The sequence below is a fragment of the Osmerus eperlanus genome, chromosome 2 (genome assembly GCF_963692335.1).
Source record: "Osmerus eperlanus chromosome 2, fOsmEpe2.1, whole genome shotgun sequence".
Classification (NCBI taxonomy): Eukaryota; Metazoa; Chordata; class Actinopteri; order Osmeriformes; family Osmeridae; genus Osmerus; species Osmerus eperlanus.
Window position 1 is genome coordinate 8,652,566 of NC_085019.1, and position 14,014 is coordinate 8,666,579.

General features: G+C 44.0%; 1 protein-coding gene across 8 annotated transcripts in view; it reads right to left on the bottom strand.

Moving 5' to 3' along the window:
- The window catches only part of si:dkeyp-72e1.9 (syntaxin-binding protein 4), a 41,622-nt gene that overhangs the window by 7,799 nt on the left and 19,809 nt on the right, over positions 1–14,014 (bottom strand). For 4 of the 8 annotated variants that reach the window (XM_062451042.1, XM_062451045.1, XM_062451044.1 and 1 more), the window contains exons 6-11: positions 8,499–8,578; positions 6,278–6,401; positions 6,007–6,148; positions 2,078–2,184; positions 1,740–1,881; positions 1,435–1,507 (exon numbers count right to left, since the gene is read on the bottom strand). In XM_062451042.1, the coding sequence (XP_062307026.1) occupies positions 1,435–1,507; positions 1,740–1,881; positions 2,078–2,184; positions 6,007–6,148; positions 6,278–6,401; positions 8,499–8,578 (668 nt within the window). Of the gene's footprint in view, positions 1–1,434; positions 1,508–1,739; positions 1,882–2,077; positions 2,185–6,006; positions 6,149–6,277; positions 6,402–8,420; positions 8,579–14,014 lie in introns of all 8 variants that reach the window. The other 4 variants (XM_062451041.1, XM_062451039.1, XM_062451040.1 and 1 more) reach the window with 1 other exon arrangement.

Consider the following 14,014-nt stretch of genomic DNA (forward strand, 5'->3'; position numbering starts at 1 on the left):
TAACATCTGTCACCAAAGGCAACCGCCTCCCAACCGCCCCCATTTTAGCCAATCCGAGTTTTGTAGTGGTATCAGGAAGTGACCTTGAGTGATTTAATCCAGGAGAATAGGATTATGGTGTGTCTGGTCACTGGTGTGTGAGATGGGTTGAGGAGGATGTAGACGGAGCCTAATGTCCTGAGAGCTGGAAGGTTCTCACGAGGCCATTCAGATAGGGTGATTCCACGAGCTTGGAGGTGTGATGCCATGATCAGAACCAGCTAAACATAGGAGGCTGGTGACAGACAGGTGGCGATCTCTGCTGCCGTAGCAGCTTCAAACGGGTTTACTTCCTCTCCCATCTGGATTAACTGATTCCCCTGAAATGCCCTTGAGGTCCACTCTCCCCCTCCATTCTCGCTCTGAGCATACACACACAAACACACACACACACACACAGTTCCCCTGTAGGGTGCATTACTTAATGACATACAGCCCATCACTGTACATGGCCTTACGCTGCCTGTTACATCACAGCTGTCCAGCATAAACTATTCCTCAGGTACTAAACTATTCCTATACCTCTCTTTTTATTCAGACATATACATGTTTTCATATTTGTAATTGCTACACTTTATTGCTATTTGTAACTGCTTGTCAAATTTATATTTTTAACAAAACAAAAACAAAATCCAAAAGCAGTGTACCCATGGGAGAAGACACCAATAATTTGATTTTTTGCAACTGGTTACCATGACAACTCGATGCAAACTCATTTTCAGGATGAATAAAATGAACCTGACATCTGGGAGAAATCAACAACATCCAGATCCATGATTAAAAAGGTTTTTATTTTATTTATTTTTTACCAAAAACAACCATTCTGTTCATGGTGTGTCTCTCCACACCATGACACACACTAACCACACAATCACACTGGCACTCACACACACAAAAGCTAGCACGAAAAAGCCTGCGGTTCATGTTCAGTTCTCTACTATTGAGAGTGGAAATGTGACGTCTCTAACACCTCCATCTTCCCTGGCCCCTGGGCCCCCCACTGTGCTTCTGATGCAGCCCGGAGCTCTGATTAAACTCCAACAACTCCCTTCCCCTCTAATCCCCAATCCCAAAAAGAGAGAATATTATCCGTGTTTTTTTAGTTCACCTCGGTTCATTTACCACGGGTTACAACACCAATCCCTTGCTTGTGAGATACTGTACGAGTGCTGGAGGGCTAGTCTCTCACACCAACAGTCTGAAGCGGTACTCTGTCTCTGTCTGTTCTGTTCTGTATGACCTCTAACAGTTCACTGTACCCTGTCATGAGTTCCATCCTCAACCCTGTGTTGTTTGTGGGAAATGGGGCAAGGCTGGCAGTCGGGCATCTGAGAAGAGGAGGACGGGGAGGAGAGGGGTTGAGGCCGACAGCGGGGCAACAGAGGAGTTGTGTACCTGAAATGTGGATGTCTGGAGGGCAGATGTCAGGGGAGGGTGAAGGCACTGGGGCAGTCTCCTCTGTCCGGATCTAGAGAGAGAGAGAGGGAGGTAGGGGGAGAAGGAGGTTTTAACAAAACTTCTTACAATTTCTTGGCAGTGGAGTAAAGGGACAGAGAGAGAGAGAGAGAAAGAGAGAGAGAGAGAGAGAGAGAGAGAGAGAGAGAGAGAGAGAGAGAGAGGGAGAGAGAGAGACAAGAGAAAGTAAGAGAAAATAAGGGGAAGTGTGGGAAGAAAACAGGGAGAGTTAGGGAGAAACTGACCTCTGGTGACCTGACGTGGACTTTTAAGCGTCCAGAGCTGAAGCCATTGCCCACGCCTCTCTGGACTCCGTTGTGTAGAGATGTGCTGCTGGGTAGCGGGCCTTTACCTGGGATGAAGGCTATCTCCACCACAGCCTCCTGACTGAAGACGCACACATACGCACATATACACACATACACACGCATGCACACACAAGCACACACACACACAAGCAGAAAGACTTCAGCCTCTGGATCATCTTAAGAAAGAGACACTGGAACAACTACACTGATGGAGAATGAATGTTCTGGACGTATTTAGTGTAATCTCATTTTTTTCACAAGCGGACATGGCTCACCTGAACTTGACCTTGTTGAGCAATGTCTTGGCCTCCTCGTGGGTCACACCTATCAAAGATTCCTTGTTGATGGCAATCAGCTGATCTCCAGGTCTCAGACGGCCATCCTGCACAATAAAGGAAGAACAAGGCATGAGCAAATGATGCACGATGAGCCAAACTAGACCAGACGAATCAGGTCCCGCTCTACATGAGAGCATACTGCATTATTATTACAGAGAAGTCCAAACAACATCTCCAGGTCCAATCACATCAGCAGAAATATGAGAGCTTCCCTTAATCCCTCATGTACATCCACTCTGCCAAAGTCAAACCTGTTTCCATGTCTATGGTTATCAATAAATGGTCACATGAATACACAAATGTTTTGACTGAACTAGGCATATGTGGAGATGAAGAAGGTCTATCGACAGAAAACCTTGCAGGTTTCTGGAACATACAGTACCAGTCAAAAGTTTGGACAAACTTTTGACTGGTACTGTATGTACACAAGCTAACATTCACTGGCCGAAATTACAACTGTAAAATGGTTTCAGCAGCTTTGACACCTGTGTGTTTGTGTGTCGTTTTAAATTTCAAATCTAACCCCCTGGATTTATCCGATCAGCTACTCAGATGCAGCATGATCAGAGAGAGATTAGGGATTAATAGTTGGGAAGGGTGTAGGTGTTCTTATAAAAGGAATTCTCTTTCTGTGTCAGGTCCCAAGCAGGACTGAAACACAGAGCGCTGACACCTAGAAAATAGGTGTTAGGGGAATGATTACTTCCCTGCTAAACTTGAATACACTGACAGTGAGAGGCCCTGGATAGGGGCATGTGATAAATGTACTGTGAAACTACAGTACACTGAGAACCAATGCTGATAAAATAGTTGGCTGTAGTACGTATGCTTTTGACTTGTCAAAATAGGCCATCTAGGAAAAGCTTGTCCAGACTGGTTTGTTTGCACCTAGATATCAGTGGTGCAATAAAGGGCTGACTTGCTAGGTCAACTCTATCCTAAACACAATCAACAAAGTAACATGTTCTAGGGACAACAGATTTTGTGCACAAAGAGAGGGAAAAAAGTCAACATAAAGCTGTGTCAGAGAGACTCTGATCCCTGCATATCCAATTAAATCCCTTTGGAGTATATACATGACACTAAGGCTTAAGACTCAGGATGGGAATGGGCAGACTGCTTCCATATAAGCAAGGGAGAGCGTGTGTTCATGCTTGTCACACGAGAACTTGGTATTAGCGCAGATGAGAGACTCCATATGAGGTCTCTCAAGTTGGCAGTCGCACATTTAAAGCTACATTTTCCTTCTGAAGCTGAGCATTATTATTTATCAATCTTGGATTTTGGTGATGACGACAAAGGGGCGGATAATTCACAAACTGCAGTAGGGTTTGCGTGGAGCTTGTTATCCTGTTGTTTTGATGGGAGTATATGAGATAATACCTTGTAGCCCTTTAATCTGTTCACTTTAAAATATGGACTGAGAAGCATATTTATAAACTTGTTTTACAGTACAATCGGTTGGTTGTCTTTTGGAATTTTAGTTCCCCAAATGTTATTATAAAATCCTCATACCCAAATCCCTTACTTTGCAGTTTCTCTATATTTGGAAAAAAAAGTATTCAGCCCTTATCACAGTGATACTGATCAGTGTGCTGACATCTAGCTAGCTGAGAGTGATAAAGCAGACAGTAGGCTAGTCCTGCTGGCTGGAACACATCACTGATACCACTGCATCCCCACTGTTTTACTGGCTGCCTGACAAGAGACATGAAACATGAACCATGACATGGGTCTTTTCAGCATGGTATCACGGCAGGAGAGAGGTTTGGAAAAACCCCAGAGCCCCTCATCTCATCCCCCCTCTTCTTTCTTTCTCTTCTCTCTGGTCCCGTCTCCCCCCCCCCCCCCCCCCCTTCAGAGTCGTGTTTGTAGACTCCAGTGTGTGGGTGGACGGTGAGGGAAAGGATTTCGGATGACAAAGATAATCCCTGCCTCCCGGGAGTCCCCTTTCCTGTACCTGCCATCACCCCTTTCCTCTAGGTTTGTGTTTGTGGGCTGACAGAGCACGCCAGCTGGGCTAGGAGAGGTGAGGGGGTGGGGAGATGGAAATGGAGAGGGTGGGGGGTTGGGCACAGGGAAGGGTGATGCCCTCAGCAGAGTCCTAGAGGGCTGACCTTCATCATGTGCCTGTGTGTCTGTGCTGGCCGGGGACACTGGGGACCGAGGCACCTCCGCGGCAGGGCTGCTGGGGCAGCAGTCTGTAGCCTTTATCCCTCTACCCCTTCTCTCTTATTCTCTCTCTCTCGTATTCTCTCTCTCTCGTATACTTTCTCTCTCTTATTCTCTCTCTCTCTGTCTCATACTCTCTCTCTCTTTCTCCCTACCTCACACTCTTTCTCCCTCTCGTTCTATCTTTTCCTCCCCCTCTCTCTCTTCCCTGGAGCTGCTACTACAGCAGTCTACAGCTATAACCCCGACCCTCCATCCATCCTTCCATCCACTCCCCTTTTCCTTTTCTTTTCAGCCCTCCATCCCAAGGGACCGTCTTGAACAGTTCCAGAACTCGGTTTGAATCCTGCTAACTAAGTATACGACTTATTGCTCAAGGACATCCTCTTGGCATGAAGACAAAAACAACAACCAAATAACACTCCACCATATAGCACCGTACTTAACCCCTTTTCAACTCCTAATCCCTGTTTAACCTTAAAACCAATCATGGCCATGCACACTCCACTACTACTTCATCTCTGCCCCAACCTATGGATCCAAATCCCTGGGGATTTTTACTAGGTGTCTGGCCTGCTAGGCCTTCATGAGTTGATGGGGTTTTGGAGAAAGCCCAAAAGTGGGATTAACCACACACCGACTCGGCAACTAGTCCATCCTTCCACAGCCAGGAACCCAGCACGCTCACCCGTATTCCGTCTATGAGACACCTGACTAACTCCTTTTCTTTACGGTAACTCTTTACATTTTCCAGGGAGACGGTGAACATATGAGCGTGAGAACGGTTGGAGAAATATTTGTTTGATTACGTAGTAGTAGGTGATTGAGGGGTGATCAATGAATTGCAATAACCAATTTGATTAATGAGCATGTCACTGGGATATGTGTGTGTTACATTACAAAGCAATTGACAATATTTTTTGAGACATGGTATATGTTTTATATTTGAGAACGCCAAATTGTAACTGTTGTTAACTGTATAATGACTACTGGTCTGTCATATACAGAGTTATTATATTTACTGTCTGATAAATGTTTTATAGAACTTTTGGGGAATAACATTTGCATCTACAGCATGTCTTTGACTGTGGTAAGAAAAGAATAATCCAACAATTAATCAATGAACTGATTCATTTACGCAATTACTTTAAATCTTAAAGCATAAAGTAAATCCCAGAAAATTTACATTGATTTTTGACCAAGTAACATTGTGACTGGGGCTAAACGAAGCTAGAACTCTTTGCATGTGCTACTTCCCATGAACTGTTAAAGACGCAACCTTCCAATCAAGCTTACCCAGTAGGTGGTAGTTAGTTGCGTTGTGTTACTAATTAATCCAGATCAGATCTCACAAATAAAGTAAACCAAGGGCAATTGAGCTCCAATGTGGCGATTAGGCTCTTAATCGTGAGATTTCCTGACCCCCGTCGGGAAATCTGACAAGTGAAGAGATTTCATTGGCCAGCCTGTTGGCTCAGTGGTATATGGAGAAATGTGAATCTGACGCACCAATACGACAAGTAGAGCCCCTGCTTGACCTGTGACAGGTCACTGTCGGGGGCTGTCAACACACGCTGCCAAGTGTGTATTGTGTGTTGATGCTCACACTAAATCATGTGCAGATACACAATGATTTTTGGGTTGTTCCTTTCCTCTGAAGCCCCATGTCCTCCCTCCCTCCCTCCCTTCCTCACCTTGTGACAGTCCCCTCCTGACAGGACCTCCTGGATGAAGACAGCGGGGCCGTCGGGTCTGTTGGAGCCTCCTCCGATGGCGATGCCCAGGCTGCTGGAGCGAGACACTGAGATCAACTGGATGACCCCCTCACCCGGGTGACTGGTCGAAGGAAACACACACAGACAGAGGCACACATAGCCCTTCGTCAAGTATTCCACTTGAGAAGCGGCGCGCACGTTTGAACAAACAGAATGTGTTTCTGAGGCTGTGCTCGCATGCACTCCGTACCTGAGAGAACGCATTAGAGGGCCGGTGTTGTTGTACATGCTCTGGGACCCTGCAGGACTGAGCGGCAGGGGACTCTGGGAACGGGACGAGGACCCAGACGATGTGCTGTCCAGGTATCTGCCAGCTTTTTCACAGAGGACAGAGGGAGGAAATATTCAGACGGGGTTCACTCCTTTAAGTCTTCCGTTCTATGAATCAATTGCATTCAAATCCAATGATGTTTAATTTGTGTGGCCCATTTCACAAGCAATGTCAAATAGGGCTACATGTGCCCATATAACTGCACCTAAACCAACATAAAACCCACAAAGATACTTTCTGGTCTCTAAGTCAAGGAATATGGTTGGACTGCACCTAGAGCTGTACATCCCTCAGTTAGAGGGTACGTCACAAACGTCTAAAGTAGCATCCTTTCTTTGTTTCCTCTCCATCCTCTGCACATTTCTGAGCACAAGTGGTATGAAAGGACCAGTTAGCATCTTTCACGAGGACATTCCTTTGGACTTTAAGATCCTGTACCTTGGAATTTTACCTCAGAGTTGGCTGAAAGGGGACAAACACTTGATGAATGCAATGCTGGTGGCCTGTAAGAAGAATATTACTAGAAAATGGTTATTACCAGAGTGTCCTACAATTACATCATGGAGAGACATTGTAATGGAAATCTACAGAATGGAGCAGATTACAGCTCATGTTAACCAGAGAATGGAAAAATGTCTTAAGCACTGGCAAAAATGGTACAACTATGTCACAGATAAATGGCCTGACTGTATTTCTTTACTCTATGGAAAATGATTTCTCCCTGTTTTTGTTTTGTTTTTGTTTGTCTATTTGTATATGTGTTCGTTTGTTCTCATTTCTATACTTGAATAGTAAGAAAATAAGTATACTGTTTGCCGTATACATAGAATCTGAAACATTGAAATATGTATATGTGAGATTCTGAACACTAATAAAAAAAATAAAAAAGAAAGGACCAGTGAGGATCCTCCACTTTCACCTATTGTCTTCCTACAACGTGTCGGTGGAGGAAAAGGTGACGAGGACAGAAGGAAGCCACTTGAGACTGTTGAGATGCACCCTGTCAGTGCCCAAGATGGCAGACTCGAAACGCTCCCACAGGGACAGGGTCGACTAGCTCCACCAGGGGGCAGTCGGATTAGGTCGTGGATGAAGCATGAGAGCCCCCTCTGCACAGCTACAGATATGCTATGAAACGTCTTGGAGGGGAATTTTTCACAGAGACCATTTCACGCACCAACTGCCCCGCTTGGATACAGAAACACATTCCCTGACAAGTGTTTAGTAAGCTTGATCTGCTCTAAGCACTAAATAATACCCATCTTGCTGACCAGGAAGGAGGGGGTGCCAGAGGAGCATAAAATCCCAGATGAAACGAACATGAGTTTTGATACAGACATGTTGCTTCTAGACGGGGACATCTGACTGTTTTAGGTTGTCAACGATACTTAGGAAAAAAATACTGAAGGCATGAAGGAAGGGATTCAAAAATATACACCGCTCGTGACAATTGGTAACCAATGAAAGATAACATAATACTAATCAAAAAACATGATCAAAATCAATAAAGAGAGATTCCCATTGCTGTTCTCAAGATTAAGAAAATTAAATCAAGGATGGGTTTTGCTGATACAGACGCCAAGTGTATTTTAAAGGTTGGGGGTGCTTCATCCTAAACATGCTGTTTCATTCCATCATTTGGATTCTCTTGTGAAAAGAGAACACTGCTTCTCTAAGCGCTCACGTGCACTCCAACCCCATTTATAGACAAGTCTGCCCAGACTGGACAAGCTCCCCCAGCAGAAACAGATGTTTGCAATTGCATAATGCACAAGTTCACTGTCATAAGCTATTTACAAAGGCCCCACTTATTCTCCATACCGAACAGAACACACGCATGCCATAGACACACACTAATGTTGAAGGATTACAACATTTCTCCCAAAACGGTTATGTTCATTTCCACTACACAAACAGGTCTTTCTGTTGGCAGAGCTGCTGCTGTCTTTGCAAGTGGTTTGGCAAAAGCGGCTGAAATGACAAAGCGCTGCTCGAAAAAGGAAAGTACTGATGAGGGTTAAACTGAATTGTTGGCTGAGGTGGAGACGAGTGAGGGTCATACCACGTTGTACTTCTGGAAGAGATGGATCGTACCATCTGGACTTGGGGGAGGAGGAAGGGGTAGGAGTGTGTGTTATACCCTGCTGAATAGGAGAGTTGCGTGTTGACCCTGTGCTGCTATTGGATCCATACTTCTCCAGCAGCTCTGCAAATTCTCTCCTTAAGAAAGAAAGAAGAAGAAATCATTACCACCCGAGCACATGAGGTAACTGAGGTATGCTTTCACACAAGGCTTGGGATTAATATGCATTCATAGTTCAGACAAAAACACACACACACACACACACACACTCTTGAAATACATTCCAAGCACATATACTACGTGCATAAAGCAGGCTTTCAACAAAATATACTCATTGGTATTCAATGGTACCTTAGAGCAAATACAGACAATGATAGGTGTGTTCCAAATGGGCGCTTGCATATTGATTCACAGGCAAAAGGATCAATCAGAGCAATAGATCACATCTTCCGGTCAAATTATGTAATGTAATGTATTTGTATAGCACACAATTTATCCAAAGCCAGGTACAGGAGGGATTTGAATCTGGGACCTCTTGGTCAAATGCTCTACCACTGAGCAATACATACATCACAATATTATGAATTATTAATCATTATGTATTCATTATTACTACCATCACACATTACACGAACCATAGTATTCCTTACATATCTAAAAACAATCCATGAACAATAGTGAAGCTCAACTTTTGTCTAAAGGAGAGATGCTAGTATACTAGCATCTCTCCTTTAGACAAAAGGTATTATCTGATTAGGTTATTATCTGAGGAGAGACAGAATGTAAGGCTGTGAGATCAGTCTGGTTAACCAGGATAACCAGCCACTTTCACACTCTCTGAATACCTCTCAGCAACATTGCCTGGTCTAATACCTTGGATACCACAATACCACAATGGAGTCATCTTAAATCAATGACATTGCATATTGCATGACAAAAATTATATTGTGGGTGCTAATTCCATTAGGGGTTAGAGAACATCCACTGATGGGTGAAGTTCATAGAACACTCAAAATAACCGATAAAAATCGAGTTGCCAACAAAGGCTCAACCTCAAGCCGATGACACAGGAAATGAGAGATGCGTATTTTTTCACTCAGTACATTATGACAATAATCTTTTCCTGGCATTCCCTCGATGTGTTTACGACCTTGGGAGAGAGAGTATCTCCTGTCTAGACACCCACAGGATGACCCCAGGTACCGTTATGTAAGAACAAGAAGGAATGACAGAAAATGTCTCATTTTCACCCGATGGCGCTGTGTAATACTTTCAGTAGGCACCGTTTCATTCAAGGTTTTCACAAGTATTATTTTCTTCTTCATAATGTCACTATCTCTGTAACCCTGGGCATGTACAACATTACACAAATACCTCTACTGTAGCGATTGAGCGGTGCCGCATGTAGCATGGACCTTTCTGATCTGTTGAGAGGTGGGTGTGCAGGGTGAGAGGTAAAGGAGTATGTGTTTGTCTTTGCTTTACCTTCAGTACATCGGGACATGACCTTAGTTTCCATTGACCGTGTCTCTCTCCCTCTGTCTCTGTGTCCTTATTGGCCCTCTCACTCTGTTTCTCCCCCTCCCGCCCCCCCCCCCCCCCCCACCTGCTTCATCCCCCCCTCCCCAGACGGTTCTGACTGTCAGATGTGGGTCAGCAGTATCTTTCCTGCCTCGCCAGTCTAAAAAGCACTTCATCCTCCTTACGTCAAGGACAAGAACACCTTACTTCAGGTGTGACCGCGTGAGAACGATCTAATCAGGACGGGTGAGAGGGCATGGCGTCAGCCTACCTGACGCCAATGCTGGTCACGCAGTCCATTCTAAACCCACTTAATCGAACGGATTGGGAGGCTATGAGCATGTGGGACGGCTCGTCTCCCACATTGGAATGGTTTCTCTGGAAGAATCAGTGTCAGAAGTCAAGCTAGGTCAAGTGGCAACGGGGGGTTAAGAACATGGAGTGAATCCCTAGCTCTCTGAGTATGACGAAAAAGATCAAACTAATGGACCACACTGTTGTTATACAACCACAGTCCAGGGGGAGAGGTTTTCTGGTCACCAGCGTACCTGTGTATTACACTAGCTACACCTTTATTATGGGCGGGCATCGCAAACGGCTAGAGAGAGAGAGAGAGAGGAGAGAGAGACGGGGGATACTGAGATTGAGGCATAATCCCTCCAGCCCCCTCCTTCCTCTCCCCTCTTTCTCCCCCCTCCTCTCCTCCATCCCCCCCCCCTGCCCTGGCCACTGTGTGGAAGAGTGCAGAGTGCAGATTAGAGCTGTGAGACGTACAGGCTCATCTCATCAGGAGCCACAGTCACTGGCTTAGCCCTCCTGCCTGCCTGCCTCTACCCCTTAGTCTGCTCACATTCCCCTAGATACAGAGAGAAACAGAGAGAAACAGAGAGAAACAGAGAGAGTAGGAGAGAGAGAGAGAGTAGGAGACAGAGAGAGAGAGTGAGAGAGTATGAGACAGAGAGAGAGAGAGACTCCTCCTTACTCATCTATTTATTACATGTTGTGGACTGAAATGCCAGCTATTATAGGATCTGTGACTGGGGGGTATCTAACTAATTACTACACGTCTATTTCTGTCTCCTTCACTGGGGTGATCCGACCTACCGACGTACCTCAGCCTCTTGTAATCTGGCTCCACTAAATGAGTTAATCACACGCCACATGCCACTACGGCGCATAAACAGCCATCAAATGTTTCACTAGGTTATTGTCTCTCTTCTGTTGTACAGTAACTACAGAGAATATCCTGGAAACATCTGGAAACATTTGTACTGGCTAGCACCCAATAACATGACTGAGAGATTGTAAGGAATCCTATTATATCACATAAAATCCCTTCGTAAGTCAAATATTGAAGAAGTCTCTATCTTGGCCAATAGTAACCATATGCATGCCTAGACATATCTTTAAATATTAAAATAGTGACACACAATACAAAAGTTTATTGTCTGGACTAAAGCAAGCCATGGCAGACTATCCCATTTTATGGCAGGTGTGAATGAGTGTGTCTCGTCACACCAACAATGTGACCTAGTTATTTGCTTTCACTTTGTTTTCCCTCAGCATTCGTCTATCTGTGCAGTCGCCAAGCATCATGTTTAGATTTGCAACCACGGCTTCATGCTAAATATAGAAACCTACGGGCCTGGAAGCTGAAACTATGTGTTACAGGTGTCGTCTGCATCGTTCAGCGGTGTCGCTTCCTTCTTCACTAGCAGAGACCAGCGCTGGATCTGAGGGTCCTCTGACTCATGCAACAACCACCTCTCACAAACATCGCTTCAGAAGCTTCATCACAGAGAAGCTAAGGTGGGTGGTATTTACACTGAGGGGTTAGTTTAACCAGTGACTTGGTTACACATGAGTAGAGGTTTTTTATTTTGTTTGTTTTTATTTTCACACACAGCATAAGCCTTTTTCTGACGAGAATCATCCTAAAGATGAATTGTGCTTCATATCACATTATTAAAAGTCCCTTTCATGACTATGCCTTCAAAAGTTTTAAGGTCACTAGTACAGCAGCTTGTGATGACTGTGTTGCTTGTTTTTCCGCTAATGTTGTCTTGTTGCTAAGCATTGCTAACACAAGGAAAGGAAGTGCTGGAGGGGGTAAGGCCCCTATCTGCCCAAAAACTTGCCCAAAATGTACGCCATGTTTCCAGGGTCCCACTTTGAAGAGGAAGCCAAAAAGTTCACAGGGGCTGGCCAACACGAGTGCCGATCTAGTTTACCAACAAAATTATTCATTTTGTCTATCAATAATAAACTAGAGAGGGTACAATTTCTGGGTAAATTGTAGGGTGTGCTTGCTTGCGTCTGTTGTACAGGGATTTTAATGCCATTTTTACAACTGATATTCCTGTATATTTTATATAAAAATGCATAGGGCCTACTTATTATGTATAAATATTACATAGATTTAAAAGCATCTTTTTTTTGCTGCTCATTTACAACTCAAAATACGAGTGAAGTGTAGAATGAAATATGATGTCTTCTCATTTCCCCTGCAAGAGGCAGCCTCATAGCTGAATCAAAACGAATACATTTGGCAGACCGGTGTAAAAATGGACCTAATCTCTATGACTTAAACGTCCTTTTAAGTTTTCCCTTCTCGTGATATTTTCAGGCATTTAGCCTACTCATATTGCATTCATTCATTAATAAAGAACCCCCTTTGAAGATTATTCTACGACGTTACCGGCAGAAGATAGAATCGCGATTCAAACAGTACCATCTGCTAACTGAAAATATGTCCCCAAAAACGTAAATAAGCTTGACATTTATTTAGTGGCAAATCGCTCATTCATAAAAAGCTCACTGGTAGCGATCATTGTCAGTAACAACGCAAAATGCGATATAGCCCTGTGTGGAGAAGCTGCCCCGGTAAATTCTACTACTACAGTACAGTACTAGAGTTTAGGCTGTGGCAATGAAGTTCAGGTTAGTAGTCAGATAGTTTCACCTATTGAAAGACTTTTGATTTAAGTAAGGGGAGTGCCGAACATGTTCTGTTGCCGTTTGACTTCCTAAACAGCTGTGTAAGTTAGATGTTTTTGTCGTGTGTCTCGCGTAGGCTACAGCGTTGCAATGAGCAACACTGGTTTGAAACTACAGGTAATGATAATTTCACCAACAAATCGTTTACTTGTAATGTCATGTCATAATAAATCCTACAAAGAAAATGTATTTGTGAGGAATGTTTATTTTAACGATTGAAAACAGATGCATCATAGACCACTGTGGTATGTGTTGCCCGGGCAACAGAGGCTAATGTCATGCTAATGCTTCAGTGAAATAGTAGACTACCGTTTCCGAAAGTAGATGTGGGCCTACTTCCTTAATAATATCAGCTAATATTGTACAGTACATTTCATAATTGTGTTTCACATCACAAAGTAAAATGAGTAAATAGTTATCACCCTGGCCTCTTTGCTTGTGGCGTTTCTGCAGCTGCCTTGCAGTAAAGCTATAGTTAGCCTAGCTATCCCCCAAGTTAACAGATGCGAAACGAATGTTCTGCCAAAGGTAGTCACGCGTGTTTTCGTGACGTTAGTGACGTAGTGACGTTAGTAACGTCAGTGACTGTGGCCAGCAAATTAGCCACCGTTAGCTTCACTTTTCACCACAAAAACGCAATTTCTACTTAAACCATGCAACGGAACGTAAATAAAAATACAACCAACGCAATCGCTAACAAGACGAACCTTTTGACACCGCCGTTGTGTATGTAGTCCAAATATTGACTGATCCTTAGGGGGGCGAAAATAAACAATAATAAATAAATAAATATATATGTGAGAGAACAAAGGTTGTGCCCTTCCCGAAGGCAAAGCACACCCAATAAAAACGCCTTCTTTTTGATAATCACACATTGGAGAGAATGACAAGCGGGACAAAATGAAAAGGTTGTTCCTTTTGTATGAACAGATAAGGATAGCAACTGAACTTTTCAATTGAACTTGTTAGTGGAGACAAATATTTGAAAGCTTTGGCAGCACTTCCGGCTTCCATGAACACACACAACCACATTTGTCTTGATTGAAGATTTAGAT